Below are 23426 nucleotides of genomic sequence, written 5' to 3' on the forward strand. Positions count from 1 at the left end.
TGGCTTTAAAGAAACCTAACTTAGATATTTACATCTACATCATACATATTTGCACATTCAGTGGTTAACAATTTGCCTCACACTCGGTACGGTTGATGTAATGGTGACTAGTGGCAAAGAGGCACAATGACAAACAATGAGGAATAACTTGAAGGGGTGTAAAATGGTGTGTGTGTAACTGGTGTGACAATATTTCTGCTTTTGGGTGCATCAAAAAAAGAATTTGATTTAAATTAATCAATGAGAGACATACGAGTCTCCTCACAGAAACTGTGACAAACTGTTAAAGCCCCCAATCCTCAGTCTGTAATTCCAACAGTCCTCATGCTCACAAACACACTTTTCTTTCCATTGCCTCCCTGACCTTCTCTTTTTTGAAATTTCTTTCTCTGCTCTTAAAAATAAGATGTTTGTGTGCATTTGTCTGTGTGTGATTTCTGAGTGATGAAAATTTCATTTCCTGTACAACACAACTCGTTCCTCCAATAATGGATGGGATTTGATAGAGGGCATGTGCTGGAGTCTTTTGGAAAGTTCTCTCTCTCTCTCTCTCTCTCTCTCTCTCTCGTTCTCTCTCACATGCACAAATGCATCATTACAGACACAGCATCTTCTGTATCTGTGTGTGGTTGGAGATGGATAGCAAGGATTAACAATATCAAACCTGCTTGTAATCTCATTTAATGTTTACTATTTATTGGTTTTAATTGAACCTCATTGATTTAAATGTCCGCGATGCGCTGGCGATGCATCTGAGTTGTACTCCGCCCCTTGCTCATTTGAATAATTATATGTTCTACTGCAATTGTCTTCCTTTAATTGATGTCAGTGGGAAATTATGGCAGTTGAGTTGAGAGTTTGGCTATCATTTGGATGGACAAAGCACCATGTTATATTTTTGGATTATTTGTTGGTTTGACAGAAGATATGTTTATTAAAAACCAAATCTGTGTTACAGATCATTTGTGCCTGAAAAAGATGTAACTTTTCCATTGTCTCAACCAACAAAGCTGTAGATAAATTCATGGCTTTTTAAAAAAAGGTTTCCTCGACTCCATTCAGGCATCTGACAGCTCAAAATATATTTTCAGAATGTTGGGTTTAGGACGGTGAAGGTGAAACTAAACTACCGGTAAATACAATGACAGGGTAAAACAAAGCCTCTGCCTCCATCTCACTTTTAGCATGTAAAGAATCTTGACCTGCTAAATATGATCTCACGCCGTTAAAATCAGTTCAAAATGTTCAGGAACAAACGAGCAAATGCGTAAAAATGTATTTTAATGATAATGGTGCCAAACATGCAGGAACATCATCATTTTGACTTCACTCAATGCTCAGCTGACTGACTGCTTCAGTGTGTAGCATGATATGAAGACACACACACACACACACTGAGGCACATTCCACCCACCTTCTTCACGCCATCATCCCAGCTGTGAAGTGTCATCAGAGATGACTGACAGCCAAATCAAGGCATGCATGAATATGAATGGGACTATGAATATGTATATTCAGAGACTCGCTGTCTTCTGTTAAAGATGGTTCTGTCAGAAAATGATGGCTGTCATCTTTACCCTCTCTAATGGCCCACTGATTGACCTTATTGGAACGTCGATGTATTGCGTCTGTCTAAGATGAAAAGCCGGAGAGCGGTGTTGAAATCTGTTTATTAAAACAAGTGTGTTTTTTGTTGTTGTTGAGTACTGTTAATGGCAGGTGAATTATAATGAGTAATTATTTATGCAATTTATATAAGCAGTGATAAGGAAACAAGATGGTGAGTCAAGAATTTGTTGATGGTCTTTAAAGTAGACAAATTACCGACAACAGGATACAGCTATGATGTTCAGAAAATATGAAGTAGAAAAGTGTAAAACCCTCCCCAAAACATGTCTGAAAATCTCTTTCATATTTGTTGGCACTCAGCCTGTTTAGTTTCTACACTAGACAATTAAAAGTCTTGTCGCATCATCTCTACAATGTCGTGCAGCCTAAAGAGAAGCCGAACCGCTGCAACTTCACACAGCAGATGTGTGTTTCTCTGTTTCTACAGCGAGATCAGTCATCTTGAGTCAGGTCTGGTGGTGGAGCTGTGGAATAAAGGTTTGATCTGGGACACTATGATCGGCACAGCGCTGATCCCCCTGGACACCGTTCGACAGTCTGATGAGGTGACACACAGCAACCCCACCCCCTCGTTATTTCATCCTCTCACACCGTAACGCAAGAAACATGATAAAATAAATACTTATGTTCCTGACATCAGAAGGTATTTTGTGAACACACACTTCCTTCCTCCTAACACTGCCATCTTATTCAGACACCCATCCTGTTAGCTAGATATGAAAAATCTGTCACAATGGTGACCGCAGTTTAGTTCTCCGTTTTCTCGTGACTCCTCCTCAGTGTCTTCAATCACCATTTTGGTTTTCTTGTTTTGTCTTCCTCCAATCCCTCTCTCTCATCTTCATAATCTCTTTCCATCTTCCTTCCGATTCTCGCTACCAGGAGGGTCCGGGAAGGTGGACGCCACTTTATTCTGAGGTGTTAATGATGGAGGATGAAATCTGTGGTACCACCAACCCAACTCCACACCAAGTGCTGCTGGATGCACGCTTTGAGCTGCCCTTTGGTACAAAGTCACAAAACACACATTCACCACATTCAGGTGTTTGTCTCAGGTCGCTGTCTGAAGTGTCTCCTCTTGAGATGCCTGCATTTCCTGGCGCTTTCCTTGATTATCAATACTCTGCTCATCTTGACACAAAAGCCATGGTCTGGAGATGAAGATAAGATAACAGATGACCTGTTTTAATTCGAGCTAACACAGTCACTCATCAGGAGCGAGTCACATCTGTCGGCTCATCAGGAAATCTCAGTGAGTCAGAGTGAAACATAGAAAGTTGTAAACAAAACGTTTCTCAACATAGTTTTTATTTGTAAATTCAATTTCTCACACTTCATACAGATATGATCTTCCAGTGAAATCAACTTGTACTAGACAAGCACTCAGAGAGGGGTCGTCACGCCAACATAGTTCACTGCTTAGGATGCTATTCTGTAAATGAAGTATGCGTCTTCTTATATTTAATGAACACGCCTTTTCAATGTGCTCCATCCTCTTCTTTTAGTCAAACATATATTCAGTTTGGCCTCAAGGAGGACCCGTGACCTCCTGAGACGGTTGGTAATTCTAGTTGTGCTCCCCAAAACAGAAACATCCTCAGCGGCTATTAAACACACATAATGGGAACACATCAAGCAAGAGAGAACAGAGGGAGAACAGAGGGGCGACTGGGGGGGGCTTGTCGTTTTTCATCTATTTTTGACCTCTCTCCCATTCTGTGCTTTCCACTCTCCTTCTTCCATCATATACTTTGTCATTATAATACCTTCCTTTAATTCCCTTAATCGCTCCACCATTTGCATCGTCACGCCTTGGGAGTTCCTGCTCTTTCTCTCTTTCACCAGCTTTTGCACTCTCCTCCACACACGCTTTCCTGCTTCTCTTTTCATTTCTTTCACTTGTGATCCACTGGTTTCTTCCATCCAATATTTATCCTATATCTAATAGATATCCCAGAAGATGAGGCTCAATACTGGACCAGTAAACTAGCGAGGATCAACACCATGCAGCTACATGATGAAGTAAGTTTGTAGAAATGTAGCTTTACCGCTAATTATTTATTAATTATTAGACTATTAGAAATAAAAAAAAAATTTTAAAGGCAAGGCATTGGGAAGTCTCAAATATGGGCTAAATGCTGGAACTATTATAGGAAATTCCAAAAAACACAGAACGCCCTTTTTCTTCATCTTGAAAGTGGGTTGTTGTGGTGATAATATTAACTAGTGTTGACAACTCAATTGAAAATTTATGAATTAGATGATAAACTTAAAAAAAAGATTTAGACATACTTATTGTATCCAACTATATTACAGAAAGCCATCTTAAAGTAAGTAAAAGTAAAATTGGTTTTGTAAAATTTTTGTGAAAGCTCAGCGATCATGCGGTACAAAGTGAGCCTTCTGTACGATAAAAACAACAACAACAACAACAATGCCTGTAGAAATTATATTTGTGAAAAGTTTTGTTTGCTTCGAAGTTATGTTGTATTTCAAATGTGCCATTGGCATAATTACAATTACCTGTTTTATATAAAGAGAGGCGCTGAGCATGCTCCATTATTATGAACAACGCTCTCAACAATATACAGTATGTTGTATTGGCTCTCTGCTGACATCTATTGAAATATAACAGTTACTACATCGCAGAAAATATCCAAAATGAACTGACGTGATTTTTACTCTTTGTTTCCATCAGTATCCACGACAGGAGGAGGTTCAGAGAGGACGGATGGAATCTGCACCTTCTCAGTGCTGTAAGTAAAATAATGTAGAAAGTTTTTAAAATAATAAATATATTATTATTATAATATAATAACAATAAAAAAGTGGTACAACACATGCATGCCATTGCACTTTTTGGTGTTTTGTAGGTCTTAAATTTGTGGTTCCATACTGGTGATTTTAATTTGGATGAAAACATGCATTCTACAGTTTGCTTCACGAGCAAGCAAAGGCATTGCATTGAAATATACCTCAATGCGCGTTTAAAGTATCTGGCCTGAGTTTTAAAAAACATCAAACTTTTTTCACAATAAAGAGAATGTTTGCATCAACCATCTATTGTTAATAGTACAGTAGCTATGAGATTTCTCATTGTATCTACTCATACTCGTATTCATTCTTTAATTCCTCATTTCCATCAAGCATCACAGATGTGATTTTCTGTCAGTCGCGTTACATGTTACATACTCATTTGTCCATCAGCAGTTACAGTTAATGGTTTGAATAATTGGCAATACAGTATAGTAGATATTTCTTCCTGACTTCTTTGAACATTTGCCTCCATGCCATCAGGCAGTTGGAGTTATTTCGGATGGAGTGACCAGCAAAGTACGTATAGTGGTTATTTTTGCTTCTCATCAGACATTTATTCCCCTTCTGCATGATACAGGACTGCTCTGTTCCTTTCATTTTGAATAAGGAACACTGCATGTTTGGTTTTTCCCTTTGTACTCATTTTATTTATTTATTTCCAGTATTCTCCTAACTAACACGATTGTCAGTTGTTTACTTGTTTTAAGTGTTAAACATTTTTTATTTGTTACATCTAACCTGTCCCTCCTTGCCCATGTGATTGTTGTCATGTTTCATTATTACATATATTCTACCACAAGAGGGAGTATTTGATTATAATTTTTTTTACATCAGACCACTGTCCAGCAGTCTGCCTCTCAGATCAACCTCTGCGATTTAGCAATGACATTGTGAATGAACCCATGAATACTGTTATTTTATTTGTAATCTTATTTTGCATCTTAAGTGTAAATTCTGCTCTTCTTTATTGTGGACAGAGTGGAAACATGAGCAGTGAGCAGAGACAGGGCTTTTCTGTTACCGTAAACTAATGAATGGACCTGATCTGAGTATTGTCTTGATATCTTTTGGAGCACTTAAAGTTTAGTATTTCCTATATATTTTGAAAATCATCCTTTGATTTAGGTAAGAAGCGATCAGTGTTTTACTGAACTGTTTGTGTTATCTTTGCTCAGCTTTTGAAGACCACGATAGTGCAATGGATGACCATGATAGCGACTACCGCAGTGAAACTGGCAACAGACCACCACGGTTTCACAACACTTCACATACAAATTCATCAGTGCATCAGTACCCTATTGGACGGAGAGCCCAACATCAAAGCCTGTCCAGGGAGTCTGACTCTGTGCAGAGCTATGAGCTAGATTATAGAGAAATGAGAGGGCCCAGGTAAACACACACAACGAGCCAAACGGCTGTCCTCATCTTTATAGTTGTGCATGACAACAGATGATTCTTATGTGCCATTTGCTTTGAGCATTCAAGTTTTGTAGGAATACAAAACAGTGATAAAGGGTTTGAGACATATATTACTTGATGTGTAATATATATATAAAGCTGCTAATTTGTAGCTTTTACTAATTTATAAATGCTTTTGTCATGGTAGCAAAGCCAAAATGACCCTTTCATCCAACCAGCTAAGTTCATTCATACGTGTAAGCAACAGTTGGAATTTGTGATAAACATTTTAATATTTTCCCACTACCAAACAAAATACCCTCCATATGTATACTTTTCTTTTTGTCATTTATTCTATTTCTCACTTGCATGATTGCTATCTTTGCATGATCTGCTGTTTAAGAATCCTGTGTGATTCCTTTTTGTCTTTCTTTTTTTGCATCATGTCACACTCCTTGCATGGCACTTCAACCCCCCCCCCCCCCCCCTTTATTCCAGGCGATCAAGCAGTAAGGGTGCTGTACGAATAATCCCTGTTGACTCCGGTATGGGTGTGGACGATTGGGAGAGTAAATATAAAGTGCCTGACTCTGGTGTCTTGGATGATTACTTGGACGCTGAGCAGAAGATGTGGGAGGAAGAAGATAAAAGCATCATTTATAGGATCAGCGACAACCATTGTGACTCCAAAGGCAGCAGGTTCTATCAGACGGTAGAATACGATCCACCGTCCCCTGACATCATCGGGGAATCAAATGGCAGGCCAGACAGAAATAGGCACGGCTATGGTAGAGGAGAAGCACGCTTAGTTTATAAGGAAGCCAGCGGCTCTGAGGAAGAATTATCTCCTCCTGAAATCGATATAATACCCTCTGTCAAACAGCACCGCCAACAGACCGACAGAGAAGGTCTACTCTACAAGACTAGACTGTGGGCCAAAACCGCCTTAGTGGACACACTTGAGAGCTATGCAGCTTTTTGTGAGGAGGAGGAGGCTGCCCGGGAAGAGGCATCATGGATCAGGGCGAGGAGCGAATATAGCTCCGTTGCATCAGATGAGATGCAATTTTCCTTTGGATCGGAGGAGGAACTGGATGAGCTGACGTTCACCGAGGAGGAGTCAAGTTATGAATATGAAAGTTATTATTATCTTGATGACCATATATCACCTTTTGGAGTGCAATGTAATTTAGCCAAAGGGAAAACAGGACATGGACAAGATCATTCAATGTCTTCTGAAGAAGAGCCAAGCGATGAATTTGTAGATGCAATGGATGAACTTAAGAGTTTAGTTAATTCAGTGTCTGAATACCTGACTGTAAAAGAGGAGGAAATCAACTACTATGAGTCAATGCCAAAACCAGCAAGAAGAAAACTCCCAGCACTGCCGACTGATACTAAAGTTGTGGAGCCCGGGGACGGTAATAGTGATGAGGTCAAACCTGAACTTAAAGAGGATGGCGTGGTTGAACAAAGCATGGCTGGTGTAAAGAATGACATGAGCTCATTATTCAGCACGATCACAGGATCAAAGTCTACAATGGAGTTAGAAGCCTCTGGCTCTACTCCATCACCACAACCGTCACAGACTGACTCTGGTATTTCAAAACTGCTCTCTTTAATTACTAAAACAAACAATGAAGCCAAGGAAACCCCTGCTACCACTGCAAAGGATGCACCTACACCCCAAGCCTCATCTCAACCCGTGTCTGGTATTTCAAAGCTTCTTTCACTTATTCCCAAAAGTGGTGGTACCTCCCCTCAAGTAGCCATTGTTCCTCCTGCTTCTCACGAGCCCAACACAGAGAAAAGGTTTTCTCTTCAGTCCGTCTTGCCTTTTCAGAACTCTGAACCTAGTCGGCAAGCTGCAACTGAAGGAGCACAAACACATGTTGTGACAGGAATGGAAGGTAGTGCAGCAACTACTACACAATCGGCATCTGGTTTTGAATCCATGTTAGGAAGGCTCAGTCCAATGAGACTTTTTTCCAGTGCACCTCCATCCAGAGAGACATCACCTCAGCCATCAGAGCAAGACAGTGCATCTGCTATTATCATTGAATCCCAGGAAGCGTCTGCAAGCGTAGCCATGAGTCCCAGTAGAAAGGACTCACAAACAGAGCAGCTATCAGGTGATACAAGAGCAGATTGCGCAAATGGGTCAACTGAGCTTTTACAGGAAACGGGAAGTGGTTCAGTAGAGCTTCTTCCAGAGACAGAGTCATCTGGTGAGCTACCTGATATTCAGCAAAGAACACCTGCAAAATGTGAACCGAAACCTGAAGGCTCTTCAGAGGAAACAGGATTCTTCAGTCCTTTTAAAAAAAAATTCTCAACACTAATACAAACAGTTCCTTGTGAAAATCCATTGCAAACTGACACCAAACCTGCAGAAGAATCATTTTTAAGCAACAAACTCAAAATTCCATTTTTATCCTCTGAAAATACTTCCACAACCAACTTACCAAAATCAGAAGGTGTGCTGTCAGGGTTTCTTAAGTTCACATCCAGTGACGATAATAATTCTCCACAAAAAGATCCATCCCACAGCCCCACAAGAACTCCATCTCCAAGTTGCGCTGCACTTCTTGAAAGTGTACCTAAAGGAAACACTGAAACTAGTTGGTTTTCAAACCTGTTTAAAGTAGCCCTAAGTGAATCTGTTAAACCCAACATAACTCCCACTGGGATACTAACCAAGCCTAGTGGTCAAACTGAGCCACATACAGAACAAATGGACATTGGCAACATAGGGAGTACTGCTTTTAGAACAGAGTTGTCCAAAGAGCAGGGATTGTCTCAACAAGATCCCCACAGCAAGTCAGATGTCCAGCCTGAAGATTGTGTCAAATTTAAAGATCAAACTTCTTCCAAGCCAGAGAAACAAAGCCAAATGCAACCACAAGTATCACAAGCTCAAGAAATTATCTCTGGTTTACTGAACCTAGGATCAGCAGAAGATGGGACATCTGACAAGCAATACCAGGGTGAGGACAGTCAACCTCAACAAGGTGGGCTATTTTCTGCCCTATTTTCATCACCCTCCCAGCCTTCACCCCCAACAAGACATAGTTTTGCTTTACACCAGTCAGGTGTGTTGTCTGGACTCTTGAAATTAGAATCTGATCAGTCACACTCAACATTGCCACCAGGTCAATCTGGTCATGTTCCAACTCCAAAACATGAACAGACTACACAACCAGTTTCTACGGGACTTTTATCTGGACTCTTAAAAAGAGCTACAGACACCATAACAGGGTCTCCGCCAACCCCGTGCAGTCAAGAGACACAACCAAATGCAACCGAATATATAGTAAGAGCAAACGAACCTGATCAAACCTTGAATGAGGTCGCCGCTCCTCCTAGTGAGTCAGTAGGTATTTTTTCAGGATTTAAAAAAACAATAACAAAGGCACCCCACATTACCAAAGATCAACCTGTCCAACAACTAAGACAACCGGTTGTGTCACTCAAACAACAAAAATATTCTGACACAACAAAAACTGAAAAGCTACATCAAAAAGAAACAACAACAACAACTCCTCAGTCCAGTGGATTGTTTGGGGGTTTGTCGAAACTCACCGAACCCACTTCCCAATCACCGGCAGGACCGGTTCACTCTACACAACCCAATCAGAAATCAGGTAACATGTTCTCAGGACTTTTAAACAAAATTGTGGAACCTAATCCGACATTGTTTCAGCTGCAGTCAGATTCGACTGCCAAACAGATTGACCAAAAACCAACTCAGCAAGCCTCTCTACAACAAGGAGGATTCTTGTCTGGTCTCTTTGCATCTGGAGGCCAAGACTCTGTTCATTCTGCGAACACAGCACGGACCTCACAAAAACAACAAAAAAGTGGCCCTTCTTTGCAACAATCTAGTCAGCAACCGAGGAATACACAAAACCTACAGCAGCAACACCAGGTTCCTTCACAGCAGTCGCCAGGAGGGATGCTTGCTGGATTATTGAATAAAATTGCAGATGCAGGTCCCTCACATTCTATAGTAGAAACTGCATCAGAGCAGCATAAGGCACACAGTGATGGTACGACAACCCAGCAACTACCTAATCAAAGAGGAGGTTTCTTCTCTGGGCTATTTTCAGCAGGTCCTACCCCTCATGCACAAGCACAGCCACCTGTTAGTTATCCAAACCAGCAGCAGCCTCAACAAATTAACAGGCAGCCTCTGAGAAGGCAAAACCAAATACCACCACAACCTGCAGCCTTTGTACCAGAGCCCCAGCAGGGTGGGCTATTATCAGGGCTTTTTAATAAGTTAGCATCTACAGATGGACAACAGCTCACCTTACAGTCCAACTCTCCACCGAGAGAGGTCAACAAGTTAAATATTGGACCAGATCACAAATTACCCCAACCCAATCGTCAAGGTGATTTCTTGTCTGGTCTCTTTGGTCAGACATTGCCTGAACACCAAACGTCAGCTAGAATGGAAAATCCTCAACATTCAGCAACTCAACAACCTAATCAAAGTGGAGGTTTGCTTTCCAGTATTTTGAAGCGTGAATCTGGGGAAAAAGAACAGCTAGAACACCAATCATCTGAACCTGCAGGTCAACCATGTCAAAGACCTGTTGAATCAGGGCAAAATCCAGGCCATTCTGAATCTGGAAGATTATTCTCTGGCCTAAAGAACAAAATTTCAGGTACCATCGAACAGTCGGCATCACTTTCTGAACAAGTCAACATTCATACAGTACCGCAACAACATCAGCTATGTGCAGGACAAGGGCAAACACAGATTCAGAGAACTAAACCAGTCGAGATGCATTCCTCCAAAAATGTTGCCACAGACAAGGATTTTAAAGGGCCCATTCAAAAAGGTTTCCTCGCTGGTCTTTTTGGTGTCGCAGAAGAGTCATCCTCAATGACACAGCAGTCTAAAACTCCTCTGCTTGGGAAGGAGGAAACACAAGCCAGCATGAATAGCACATCTCCTGGTTTGCTATCCAGCATTTTCAAAACAGGCAGCAGTGACCGTATCATTTCTGCTCCTCGGAAAGAAACCAACAAAGGTCTTCTTGATCATTTACAAGCAAAGACTAAAGCTGATGTTCCTTCAAGTACAGCAACACCAACGTGTATTGCTACAGCGAGTACAAATGTTGATCCTTGTAGAGAACCTGTGCAATCTCAGGTTTTGCATGATCCCACAATTTCCCAAACCCAACATTACCTTCAGGAAATTCAACGTCTATTATATGGGACAGCACATGAATATGGATACAAGGACCTTTTATACAACTTCACAGAGCATGGTGTTATTCCACCTGAGCTTTATGAGCATCAGTGTCTCATAGAAGCTCTTCTATGGCAGCAACTCAATGATTATGCCCGAGAAGAAGCCCTTGAAGCTCAAGTTCATGAATACTCCAAAGTATTCCAAGGGAATATACCACCAGCAGTTACAGCACCTCATCTGGAGAATCCCAGATGGTTAAATCCTGTGCAAATGGATATCAGTGATTTCAATGTACCATTACATCCTTGGAAGAAAAGTGCTGTTCAACATTTTGAGAGCCTAAATTGTTTCCTGGAGCTGGATGAAGATATTGTCGTGTTTGACATGACTTGTAGAGCCATGAAATCATGGAGAAGCTGTGACCATTTGAATCAAGTGGATAAGAAAATAAAACCTTGGCTTGTTGAAGGAAGTGCAATAAATCTGTCCATGGAAAAACCGAAGACAAGGTTAAGTAGATGTCAGTCAATTACAGAATGTAGTTTCCAGGAATTCAGCAAAGTCATGAACAAAAGTGTTGTTAGTAGTGATATAAAAGATGAAGACTTTGGTTTGAAATCAGCAACCAAATTTCTAAAACGACTTGCTGCAAAAATGGGCCCACTGGATTTAACACATGGTGCTATGGATTTAAGCACATCTGCAAGGGCTTCAGGCAATGAGGAAGATGAAATGCTCTTTAATGATTCTGAGTGGTATCAGCAATGGCTTTCACTTTTGGAGCAAGGGATGTGGTGGCCAGCTGACATTGGGGACTGTGGATATTATGTCTATACAGATGAGGAATACATTTATTCCCTCTTAACTGACAGATCTGGTAGACACCTCTATGCCTGTGCTGCACCAGAGGATATACAAGCTCTAGGAAATATTACTGAAAATATTGCTAACATCCTGACACAAACACAAAAGGCTAAAGTGACACTTTGTGGTTTTAAAATCCCTCTCTGCACTGATGATAAAGGTTTCCAGATTCCAGCGGAGCAGCAGAATACATTTGTGTTTCCAAATCCGCCCTTGGACCTAACTTCTGCTCTTAGAAAAGGTGAAAAAATAATGAACATGAATTTGGAAAGCTTCTCTCAAATGTTTCAGGAATCTATATCTTCTTTAGCAGAACAGCCCATAGACTTCACTGTGTACAAGCTTAAAAAGATCCAGGTGGATTCTGCCGAAAATAGTTACAGCGTTCCAGAGGAACCAATGGAGGCTGCTGATCTTACTTTTAAATCACTTAAAGCTGGACATGGAGGACCATACTGGATGAATCAAGCCAACCAAGATGTGCTTACAGTATCATGCTCACCTTCATTAAAGGGCCCATCTACACAAATTTCTCCCAACAGACGTTACCCAATACCTGAAATAAGGATTGTGCATGTAGATGATAGACTTGCTGACAACCCAAAACAAAAGTCAAGCTCCGTATGTTCAGCGGTTGGAGGAATCACTGGAATGTCTTCTAAGACATATGTGAGTAATGATGTACTGCCATCCTCAACGCGTCAAATATCACCATTGGTGTCGAGGAAGATTTCAGAAACTTCTGAAAAATCCACAAACCTTCCAGAGGCCCAGTCTTCCTCAAAAATTCCCAAAATTTCACAATTGAGAAGGATATTGCCTACATCACCAGGTGTTTCTAAAACCAGTTCAGTTATTTCAGCACAAGTAACTTCTGGTGGGTCTCTACCTATGACAGCTTCGACAACGGGGGGTGCACCTTCTTTTTCACCACAGAGACCCAAGTTTTCTAGGCAACAATCACAGGCAGAGAATCCCAAATTATTATCACACTCACACAACGCGACGGTCTCTGGTATATGTGATAATAGCAAAGTCTGCATCACTTCATCAGCGAATCAGCCACAACATTCACCTCAGAAAGTTGCACCTCAGTTATATATACTGAATGACAGCTCAATGGCATGTAATGAAGCCCATTTTTACAAACAAAACCGCACCGCTCTGGAGACTCAAAAAGGCAATAAAGTTCTTGACTTTTCTGCCACAATTAATAAAAGCAAAGATATCCAACAAAATGATCCAACAGACGCCAATGTAAAATCTAAGCAAAAGGATAAAGTTGTTGATTTTACAAAGCACAAATCAAAAAGAGATAAAGAGAAAAACCTTATAGATGCTGAACTAAATGTGAACTTAACTGCCAATACCACTATTGCTATAGATCTTACTAAACAGAATGAGGAAGTAGAAATTGAATGTCCAAATTCAGAATATTCCACTAAGAGCACAAAAGAACAAATTCCAAGAGGTTCAGTTCTGAGAAAACATTCTCAGACCAACTATGTACCCCTATGTCAGCACATCAAGTCAGAGACGACATCGTATAGTCAGGTTGCTCAAATCTCATTTACAAAGCATATTCCAAGACCATCAGCCTTGGGCAAAACTTCTTTAAGTGAAACAACCCAAACTGATGTTACAGGCTCTGACTGGGGTGAAACGGGCATTTCATCCAAACCAATTTTTATGTCATTTGGTGAATTAACAAAGACCACTAACACTAACATTACAACAAGAAGCTCTTCAATTACTCATATTCCCAGTAAAACATCTAGCCTTATTGAAGGTCTGAAACGACAGTCAAAAACTGGAAGGCTACCTTCTATACACTCCTCACCATTGATAAGCCCTGTTATGAATGACCAAGTTGATCCTCAAGAACATCGACCAAATTCATCATCCAATTTGCATAAGATGCATCAAATCTCGTTGATGGTTAACTCTGGTTTTACACAGCAGATTCCTTGCTCACAGCCTACCGGAATGGCTCAACAGCATCAAAGGAACTCTGCACCAGCAAATTCAATTAAAATTACAACAGATATGTCTACCAAAACGAGGACTCGGCACATTCATCAAACTTCTATGCCAGCAAAGGATCCTTTCTGTGAAGTACTGCCATTGTCAAAGAAAAAATCAACCACTTTGGAGGCAAGAGACACAAATTCTATCCATAGTAAATCCACTGACTTGTCATATAGAGGGCGATTACCAGAGCCTAAAATAGAACACATTGATTCAATACCAATTAAGGAATATAATTGTCACTCCATCAAAGCTGATCTGAAACAGCAGAGACAGCAATCCCTGTTCAATCAATCTGGGCAATTCCTTGAAATGTGTAACGCCCCACAGAAAGACACAGCACCAGCCAGTACAGTTAAGGCCACACTAGATTTGACTTCTAAATGTTCTGTCAAATTGAAGCAGGCAGCTCTGGAAGTAAAGACTGATGACCCTCTTAATGAAGCTCTACCACTCATGACGGGCAAACCAAGTGTCCGTGAACTTGCACTGAAACATTTTGTTGGAATACCCCTAATAGTAGATGTTCCTTCTCAAGTCTCCCTTGAAAATGTTAATATCAGTTCAACATCAGATGTACAGCTGGAGTTTGAGAAGAAGAAGCACTGCCATCCAGATTCTATTTTATATAAACAATTATGGCAGAGCAAATCCCTTGTCCTGTCAAACCACTCACCTGTACAGACATCAACCACTGTTCAATCGCATCGTACATCCATCTCAAAAACATCTAGAGCTCTAGATATGTCACCAAAACCGCCTCCAACATGTCTGAAAGCAGTGGCAGAACCTACTGAAAATGAAGCATTTTCACTAGTTAATAAACCAAGTGCAAGAGCAGTTGCCAGAAAAGATTGCATTGGTATTCCTCTGGTAGTAGAGCCAGCACCACATGTGTCAACATGCCAGAAGCAATCTCAGGGACCACAGCCTGTGCATGAACAGCAAAATATTGATGGAAACATTGTCCCTGTTCGACAACCATCTCTCACCTCTGTGGCATGGCAGGGGTCCAGTCAAAGTGAGTCCAATGATATGTCACATTCCTCAATCAAGCCACTCTCTACAGCTCCAGCAAACTCTATTAAAGGCACATTAGATATGTCAACAAAGGTTTGTACATCAGACCCAACAACAAGCTATACAGATTCAGATCCAGTGCCGCTGGTAAGCACAAGACAATCAAGTTTTGAAAACTGTCAAAGAGATTGTGATGGTGTTTCTCTTATTGTGGAAACTCAATGCTCCCAGGACAAACCTGTAATTCAACCGTCTCTGGTGGGATATCAGGCACAGTTGCATCAAGGGTTTGTGTGCAATGGATCGGAAGTGAATCATGGAGCAACAGCACCTGCCAACTCTATCAAAAGCTTCCTTGACATGTCTTTCAAACCAGAACAGAAACACTCAAAATCACCTTTTCACGGAAAGACTACAGCTGTAAGAAGGAATGGTTCCATTGGTGCTCGACCTACGATGGAGCAATCAACACAACAAATCCTGACTGGACTCAACAAAACCGATACACTGCATAGACAGAAATCTACCCAACCCAGTAATGATGTGTTTTCAAGGACCACCTATCAAAATACATGTCAAAAAAGTAAGCCAGTTGATTTCTCTTCAAAAGACAGCAAAAATACAACTAACATATCAAGTAATTATCCTGAACCAGACAACAAGCAACCCATTAATTTCACAAATAACAAAGCAAGGAGAGCAATGTTTGAAGGAAGGCAAAGTGGAAGGCATTTATTAAGGAAAACACCACTGGGTACTGTTGACTTAAGTTTGGATCCTCAAAATAAAATCACAGTTACCAGTCTTTGTGATGTAACAGATCTGTCCTCTCCAAATGTGTCTTCTCAGAGTAATCTTTATAATCAGCACCAGCACATAGCTCCATTCAGTTCTAACGAGGTCAAAGAAGCCAAAAATTATCACATTAATGGATCACTACAACATAATGAATATTCCATTGAGAAACAGTCTATGACTCAGTCCAAAATGCATCACAGAATGCAATCAAAAACAGAAATCAACTCTGCCCAAATCAATACTTCAGTTTCTTCTTTGGAGACTATTGAAAGGAATGTACAGCCTCCTGAAATTATTTTTTCATCCATTACTAAACCTCAGACAATGTTACAAAGACAAGATACAAATGTTAAACCCAAATGTCTAACTAAACAGCCAACAGTTGATAGCTATGGGAGCAGTGGGGAAACCCCTTCAGATAGTGAGGGAATGTCATGTACTGAACAGATCTTACCCATTTGTTCTACTCAGCCTCTATGTGCCAGATCTCAAACAGTTTGTCCACCACAGTCTGTGAATGCTAAATCACCTGGTTTGCTTATTCAGCAAGCACATGCTATGCATATAACTGATGCCTCTTTTCCAATACAACCTGTGCACAACAGTGGAAATACTGAAAATCATGCAAAAGAACAATATGATCCATGCTCTGCCACTGTCCAGCAAAATCACTCACCGATTGCATCCTCAAGTACTGTGAATACAGGTCAATTTTCAAAACCAACCACAACATATGACCTGATGTCAGTAAACCAGAGAGCTGATACACAAGATCCACATTTATCTTCAATCCAAACAGAATCCACCTCCATTAAGGGTTTGGTTTCATTATTTAGTAGTTTAAGTTCGCAATCCCCAGGAAGTACAAAACCAATTTCTGTCATTCCCCACCATTCTCAGACTAAGTCGATACTGGTAGATCGCATGCCTCAAATGACTACAACACAGATAATTGCTTCCAAGGATGTTAGCGTTACACCTGATGTATCCATATTTAACCCATCTCCAGTGCTCCGTGATGCTGATGAGACAATTACCCCAACAACCCCCATTGAGAAAATAGATTTAAGCCAACAAATGTCTGCTGTGTCAGGTTCCCCACCACCTAAACCAACATTTGTATGTGATCAAGAGGGATCTAATATAAAATTACCAAATGAAGACTGCAATGTGCTTAACAAGAAAAGCCCTGATATATCAACTGCTAGATGCTTGAATCTAGCTGAATCTAAGTCACTGACCTATGTAGGTGAGCTGCCATCTTCCTTACCATCTGAGTTATCCAAAGATCAATCTGCAGCCTTACAAATAGAATTGGCTCCGTCACCATCAATAAGTACTGACTCACACACAGAAAAAGGCTCAAATGCATGTGATTCATGTTCTCACACATTCTCAATAATATCACCTGGGCTCTCTTCCTCCGATGAGCAATTAATGTATGATACTAAACCTGTATATATTTCTCCAGACTATCAGCAACCACAGGCAATGCTAATTGCAAGTCCATTGAACGAGATACCAGGGAAAGAATATTCCCATGATCCCATGAAAGTCAAAGGCATTCCAAGTAAAAAAGGTTCAGTAGAACTCTCGGACACACTGTCAATGGTTACACCTAAAGCATGCATGTCACAGCAGCAAAAAGATGAAATTGAAAAAACTACATCGATGAACTTTAGTCACGTTGTCATTGGACTTCATGAGGCCTCAACTGTTGGTAGCTTATCAGAGGAGAAAATCAGCCACCCAAGATCAATTTATATTGGCATTAATTGTCCAGCTGAGCCTCCTGCTGATAAGAATTTTGGAGCAGGTGAGCCAAAACCTTATATTAGACTACCTCATATTTTTGTCTCAGGAGCAAGTTCACCAGAAGAAGATCGATTTGAACACAAGTACAATGAATGTGCAAAGTCTGTACTCCCAGAAGTCAGTGCTTCTGACAACACTGCTCCTATTGCATTAACACTTACAGACTGCATGACTTTACCTTCTGATATTGTTGCACTTTCTGCCATATCAGAGGATGCTAGGGGTTCAGAAATAATTAGCAGAAAAGCTCGCATTGAATCGGAGCAGGCCAAGACCTCATCAGACCACACTTATGCCAGTATAAATGAGTCACAACAAACCATTGCCAAGATAAGCTCAACAACAGAAACGACCCACTCAGAACCTGAGGCAGAGAGTACTGTGGCATGTGAGTCAGCACTTGATGTGAATTCAACAGCCTCTGACATATCAACACTTGAAGCAGTTAGTGCAGTAGAAGGTGCTGAAACGCTCACTGAGTTAACTCAGGAGGATAATAACGAAACGTTAGATTTTGCATTGCCTGAAGATGTTAGACGTCCTGATGCTGTACCACTGCAAGAAGTAACATATTTATCTGGAGAAATCGCTTCTCCTCATGACAGTGATGTGAATTTATCCGTCCCTAAAACCAGATATTTGAAATCTCCCACAGATGAAATCCCTGCCTTTGATAGTTTAGTTGTCAAGGATAGTCAATTTGAGCCTGAATGCCCTAATGTGCAACCGGATAAAGGCTTTTTTTCTTTTCTTAGTGGATCAACAGTAACCCAACAGCAAATTACTTCAGAAACTGGGCTGTCTAAGCTTGGTGGCTTTCTTCCTGGTTCATCCAACAAGGATGCTGCTGGTACAGGGTTTCTCTCAATGCTTGGGGCATCAAATGCCCCATCTCCACTGGGATCCAAAGATCTAGCCCCATCACCATCACTGCCAACCCAACAAGAGGGAAAAGGCTTATTTTCTATGTTTGGTGGATCTAGCAGTCAGCCACCAATGGCCCCAAGAGGTCCAACATCTGTGGGTGTGAAACCTAGTGGTCCTCCACCCAAAGAACTTCCAGGAAAGGGCTTGTTTTCACTGTTTGGTGCAACTGTACCTCAGCAAACACCCAGGCCCAGAGGGCATTATGGAGACAATACATCAAGAGGACCTTCCATTGGATCTTCAATATTTGGTGGCACCCTCTCAGGTACTGCTACACAAAAAGAACCCACAAAAGGACTGTTCTCCATCTTTGGTGGACCAAATCAGCAAACATCAGGAGCAAATCTCACACCTTCTAAGCCACCTGAATCTGACAGCTTTTTCAAAGTTTCCTCCATGTTTTCACTCAGTGGAAATTCTGACAACAACAAAACAAAGCCTGGGTTTGGTTTATTTGGAATATCATTCAATGAGGAAACAAAGGCAAAGCCAGAAACAGATGTTCCTCTGAAGGAAGAGAATTACTTGGAACAAGTGAAACCCTCAGACAGAGAAGATCTTTCAGAAGATCAAAAATTACACCTCACCAAGGCAATGGACAATGTGTCCACTGCACCTCTGTCAACATCACCAGGCAAGTTGGAACTCCAAATGGAGCAGATATATCGAGATGGTCAAGATACACATTTTCAAATCACTAAAAATGTAACTGAAAATCAAAATCCACAAACAAGTCTGCTGGAAATTGCCAAAACAGTCACAGTACAAATCAATGACAATATTTCTGTCATTACTGAAGCTTCTATCACAGACACAGCAGATATGAACAGTAACCTGCCAGAAAAAGACACACTCATGGGACAGCAAATTGTAAAATTAATAAAAGAACAGTCAAACATCCAAAAGGAATTCAATGAAATGGGACTGGCAGTGGACGCAGATGATGTCATTGAATCAGAGATTAAATTTGAACAAATTAGATGCACGGATGATGAAACTGATAAAGCCGTCATCAAAAGCCAATCAGACAAGAATTATCACATGCCAATATCAGAAAATGTTGATGAGGAAGTTGTTTGTGAAGGAGTTATAATGACTGAAGCAGAAAAGCAACATGAGGAGGCTCTGAACGTTTCTGATACTAAGGAAACGGCAGTTGAAGTTGTGAAGAAATCCAGTCAGGACTTTGTGCAAGTTGACGGTGAAGAACAAAAGTCAGTTTCAATTGTGGAAAAAATATTGGACGAACCTTCAGCATTGGCTTTTGAACAGTCAACTGTTGAAAATATGGAGACATTATCACAAGAACCATTGAAAGTTGTAGATGATGAACAAGTAGCTGTTTTAAATGTGAAAAGATCTGTGACTGATTCAGTTACAGCTCGCACAGAGCAAACAAGTGCAGAATCCTCGGTGGGTCCTGCTGCAGCAGAGACAGCCATTTCTGTAACGTCTGAGGAAGAATGGAAATCTACAGCTGAGGAAAAGGTGCCAACTGAAAATACATCAGAGCCTGCAGAAGTACTTGCAGGTGAATTTGAGAAACATCCTCAAAACTATACTTCTGTCCAAGTGGTCTCCTCCATAACTGAAGACAATACTGATGTTGCCAAGTCCCCATACATTATAAAATCTGCAGCTGAGGGGTCTCTGAATGTTCAGCTGAATGTTCATCCTTCAATGCCCTCTGGCCTTCCAACACAACAACAGCCTCCATTAAGAATGGCCAGGTTTCCTCTTCCACCAGAACAAATCACAGGACAACCACGGATGGCCCACCCACAGATGGGGGGCCCAAGAATGCCAGGAACTAGAATTATTGGACCAAGACAGTCAATACCACATACACCCCCTCAATCAGTTCCATTTTCTGGCTTTATGTCTATGTTTTCTACTCCAAACACCCCAAGTAAATCAGCAAATGTTGGTGGATTTTTTTCAAGTTCACCTGTTTCGTTCTTTGGATCATCACATGCTCCATGTCAGCAGCAGCAGCAACAACAACATAAACAACAACAGCAAAAAGGCTCATTTTTTGGACTTACAACTAGCATTGCTACAGAATCACTTAGCAGTGACTTATTTGCTATATTCAAAGGTCCTGAAACAACCACATCCGAGGAACCTCAAACGTCTGGACAAGGGAAACCATCTACAAAGGTAGAAAATACATCTTTATTTGGAGATGGACATATTAAGAGCAGTGAAGTCTCTGGGCTTTGTGAAAAAGGATTGGTTGAGGAGGTTGAAAAACCAGGCAAAACAGAAGTACATGAAAGTTCTCTGACTGAATCCACTGTGAATAATGTTTTCCCTGAAGCAGAAGCAGGGGATGATGAACATGCTAAGAGTTTAAACGGGCTACGTTCAGCAGTGCCTGACAAAGGTCTACCAACCTCAGTTCCTGAAACCAAAGGTATCCTTGAACTACCAGCACTGTCTGCTCCCAAATTTGGCATTATGTCTGTTGCTGCAGAAGGTACATCTTCTATTGTATCACCTTTCTCAACCAATTCATCTTCAGCGACTGGTGACAAGACACCACAGCCACAACAGTCAGAGGGTTTCTATACAGGTTTTAAAAAAAATTCAGGTGCTATTCTGCAGGATAAAATGTCAATTAAAACTGATAAATCATCTGTTACCTCATCTGTGTTCGGCACCAAACTCAACTCAATGTTTGAAAACTCTAACCCTCCATGTGCTGAATCTATTACTCCTGTGATCAGAGGTCAATCTCAGCACCAAATTCAAAAACCTACAGAAGAATCTTTTGAGCCAAGGTCTGAAAAACATCGCTCAGGTTCTGGAGAAACTGAAAGTGCAGATTCCAGTGATACAGATGATGGACCATCTTCAAAAACAGGAAGCTGTGACACTTTGCCAGAGTCACCACACTCTGACCTTCCATATCCTTCACTTCCACCATCAGAAGCTTTGGATAAACAGCAATTAGAGATCACCCTATGTGAGGTAGATATCAATGTTGCTGGCACACCTGACACTATGCATGCTGGCTTGGACAAAGAGCAGCCAATGGACTTGTTGACAAAGGAAGCTGTGAAAAGGCTAGTAAAATTTTATGATAAATATTGGACATTTATCATGCTTATGTAGGGTTAGTGTAGATGTGTAATCCTTCCCTTCCCTGCTGTTGTTGACTGTTTATTTTTCTCTTGGAACACAATTCCTCATTACCTCTGGATTAATCTTTTCCTGTATCCTTTCCACAATTTAACTTAATCGCCTAATCATATTTACATTTACATGTTTGTTTCAACAATATATATATTTCTTTATTGCTTATCATATACTCTATATCCACCATATAGCCATAAATACAGGCTACCTAGTAATGATTATACATTTTAGGTTTCATCATCAAATTCAAGGAATGTAAATGATAGTGTATTTCAAAGGTGCTCACCGTTATGTGTAAATGTTAATGGGGGTATTCTATGCTGACATTATCTCACTAAAAGCTTTCCTGAAAGCAATGGAAGTGTTGTGTTGAAAGAATATGGTATATATTAATTAGCTCTATATAGTTATTGCCACCTTTCTATGTTCCCTGCAGTTCTCTTAATTATCCTTTGAGTCTGAGCCACCTTGCTTGTATGAATCAAGCTCTGATAGATTTATGATGGTCTACATGCCATAGACGGAGGCTATGCAATTGAGCGCAAAGAATATGGAGAATCAGTTTGCCCTTTGCCCGAAAAAAAGTAAATCATGCTACTGAAAGCCATTATACTTTTTTACACTCTCGTATCCAGCAGCCACATAATACTTCACTGTTGTATTAGCCAATTATTATTTTCATTATGACATCTAAATATATTGCCATTGGTCTTAAATATTTTTTTATTGTAAAGCATTTCAATTTTATTGATATATCATCAATTTCAATAACATAATTTCTTATTATGTGCTACATACAATATACCGGTACTAGTAGAAAGGGTAAATTCCCTTCACTAAATGTAATTGAATTAAATAGGTAATTTCTTTATTACATCCCTATGCAGGCTTTTAGAGACACTGTTCATGACTATGAAAAACGGCAATAGCTCTCATCATCACCATTTTGTTACCCCATTACCACCAAAGTAACCCCAAAGGCAGAGGACTTCCCAGTGCTGAGGGCAGTCCACTTTTGACATGTGCTACATTCAACCTCATTCAGCTTCCCCAATTGAACCCTGTTTGTTTTCCTCGTTTTACCTAACCTCCTCCCTTGACGAGTGTCTTTTATTTTGTTAATCCTAGATCTCATTCTTATAGATATAAATATATAAATATTAAGGCATGTATTTGAAGTTGAAGCTATTCATTTGTAAGAATGGTAAAGAAAATGTATTTTCTGTTATAATGATATACAATAATAAATTTTAACATTATGATTCGAGCAATTACAATAATCTTACAAATTATGTTTAATCAAGTTTAAATTTCCTGAATATTTAGAACTAAAAAAAAACTTATTTCACTTGCATGTTACTTTTGCAAATATTTACCATATTCTGAACAATTTCGTTGTCTTCCAGTCCACCAGACAGCAGTCGCTTCGATTCATCAGGCAACCTCAGCCCGGCCAGCTCCCAGCTCAGCTTTGAGCCTGACGAGTGCCGAGATCCCACCAGTCCTCGGTCCCGTCTCAAAAGCCAGCCATCCACCTGGGAAAACCAAGAGGAGCAGGAGGAAGAGGTTGAGACAGGGCCGTATCCAGTACAAGAGCCTGGATCCAACAATGACTTCAAGGATTCTTTGGGAATTCTGCCTAAACCAATGATGGGCAAATATAATGAGAAGACACAAAGTAAAATCTGGTATGTATGATAAGCATGTTTGCAATGTTTGCCAGTTCATCGCAGGGTAACACAGAGACAAACAATCAGCCACACACACACTCACACCTACAGGC

At 40.5% G+C, this 23426-nt stretch overlaps 1 protein-coding gene across 1 annotated transcript in view; it reads left to right on the plus strand.

The window, feature by feature from the left end:
- LOC137913597 (protein unc-13 homolog B-like) overlaps positions 1 to 23426 on the plus strand; it is a 92885-nt gene that overhangs the window by 9001 nt on the left and 60458 nt on the right. Inside the window, exons 4-10 of the mRNA XM_068757240.1 lie at positions 2057 to 2174; positions 2512 to 2635; positions 3578 to 3651; positions 4328 to 4385; positions 5622 to 5835; positions 6343 to 7656; positions 23050 to 23331. Coding sequence (XP_068613341.1) covers positions 2057 to 2174; positions 2512 to 2635; positions 3578 to 3651; positions 4328 to 4385; positions 5622 to 5835; positions 6343 to 7656; positions 23050 to 23331 — 2184 coding nt within the window. The remainder of the gene's footprint in view (positions 1 to 2056; positions 2175 to 2511; positions 2636 to 3577; positions 3652 to 4327; positions 4386 to 5621; positions 5836 to 6342; positions 7657 to 23049; positions 23332 to 23426) is intronic.

The sequence above is a fragment of the Brachionichthys hirsutus genome, unplaced genomic scaffold, assembly GCF_040956055.1.
Source record: "Brachionichthys hirsutus isolate HB-005 unplaced genomic scaffold, CSIRO-AGI_Bhir_v1 contig_723, whole genome shotgun sequence".
Taxonomy (NCBI): Eukaryota; Metazoa; Chordata; class Actinopteri; order Lophiiformes; family Brachionichthyidae; genus Brachionichthys; species Brachionichthys hirsutus.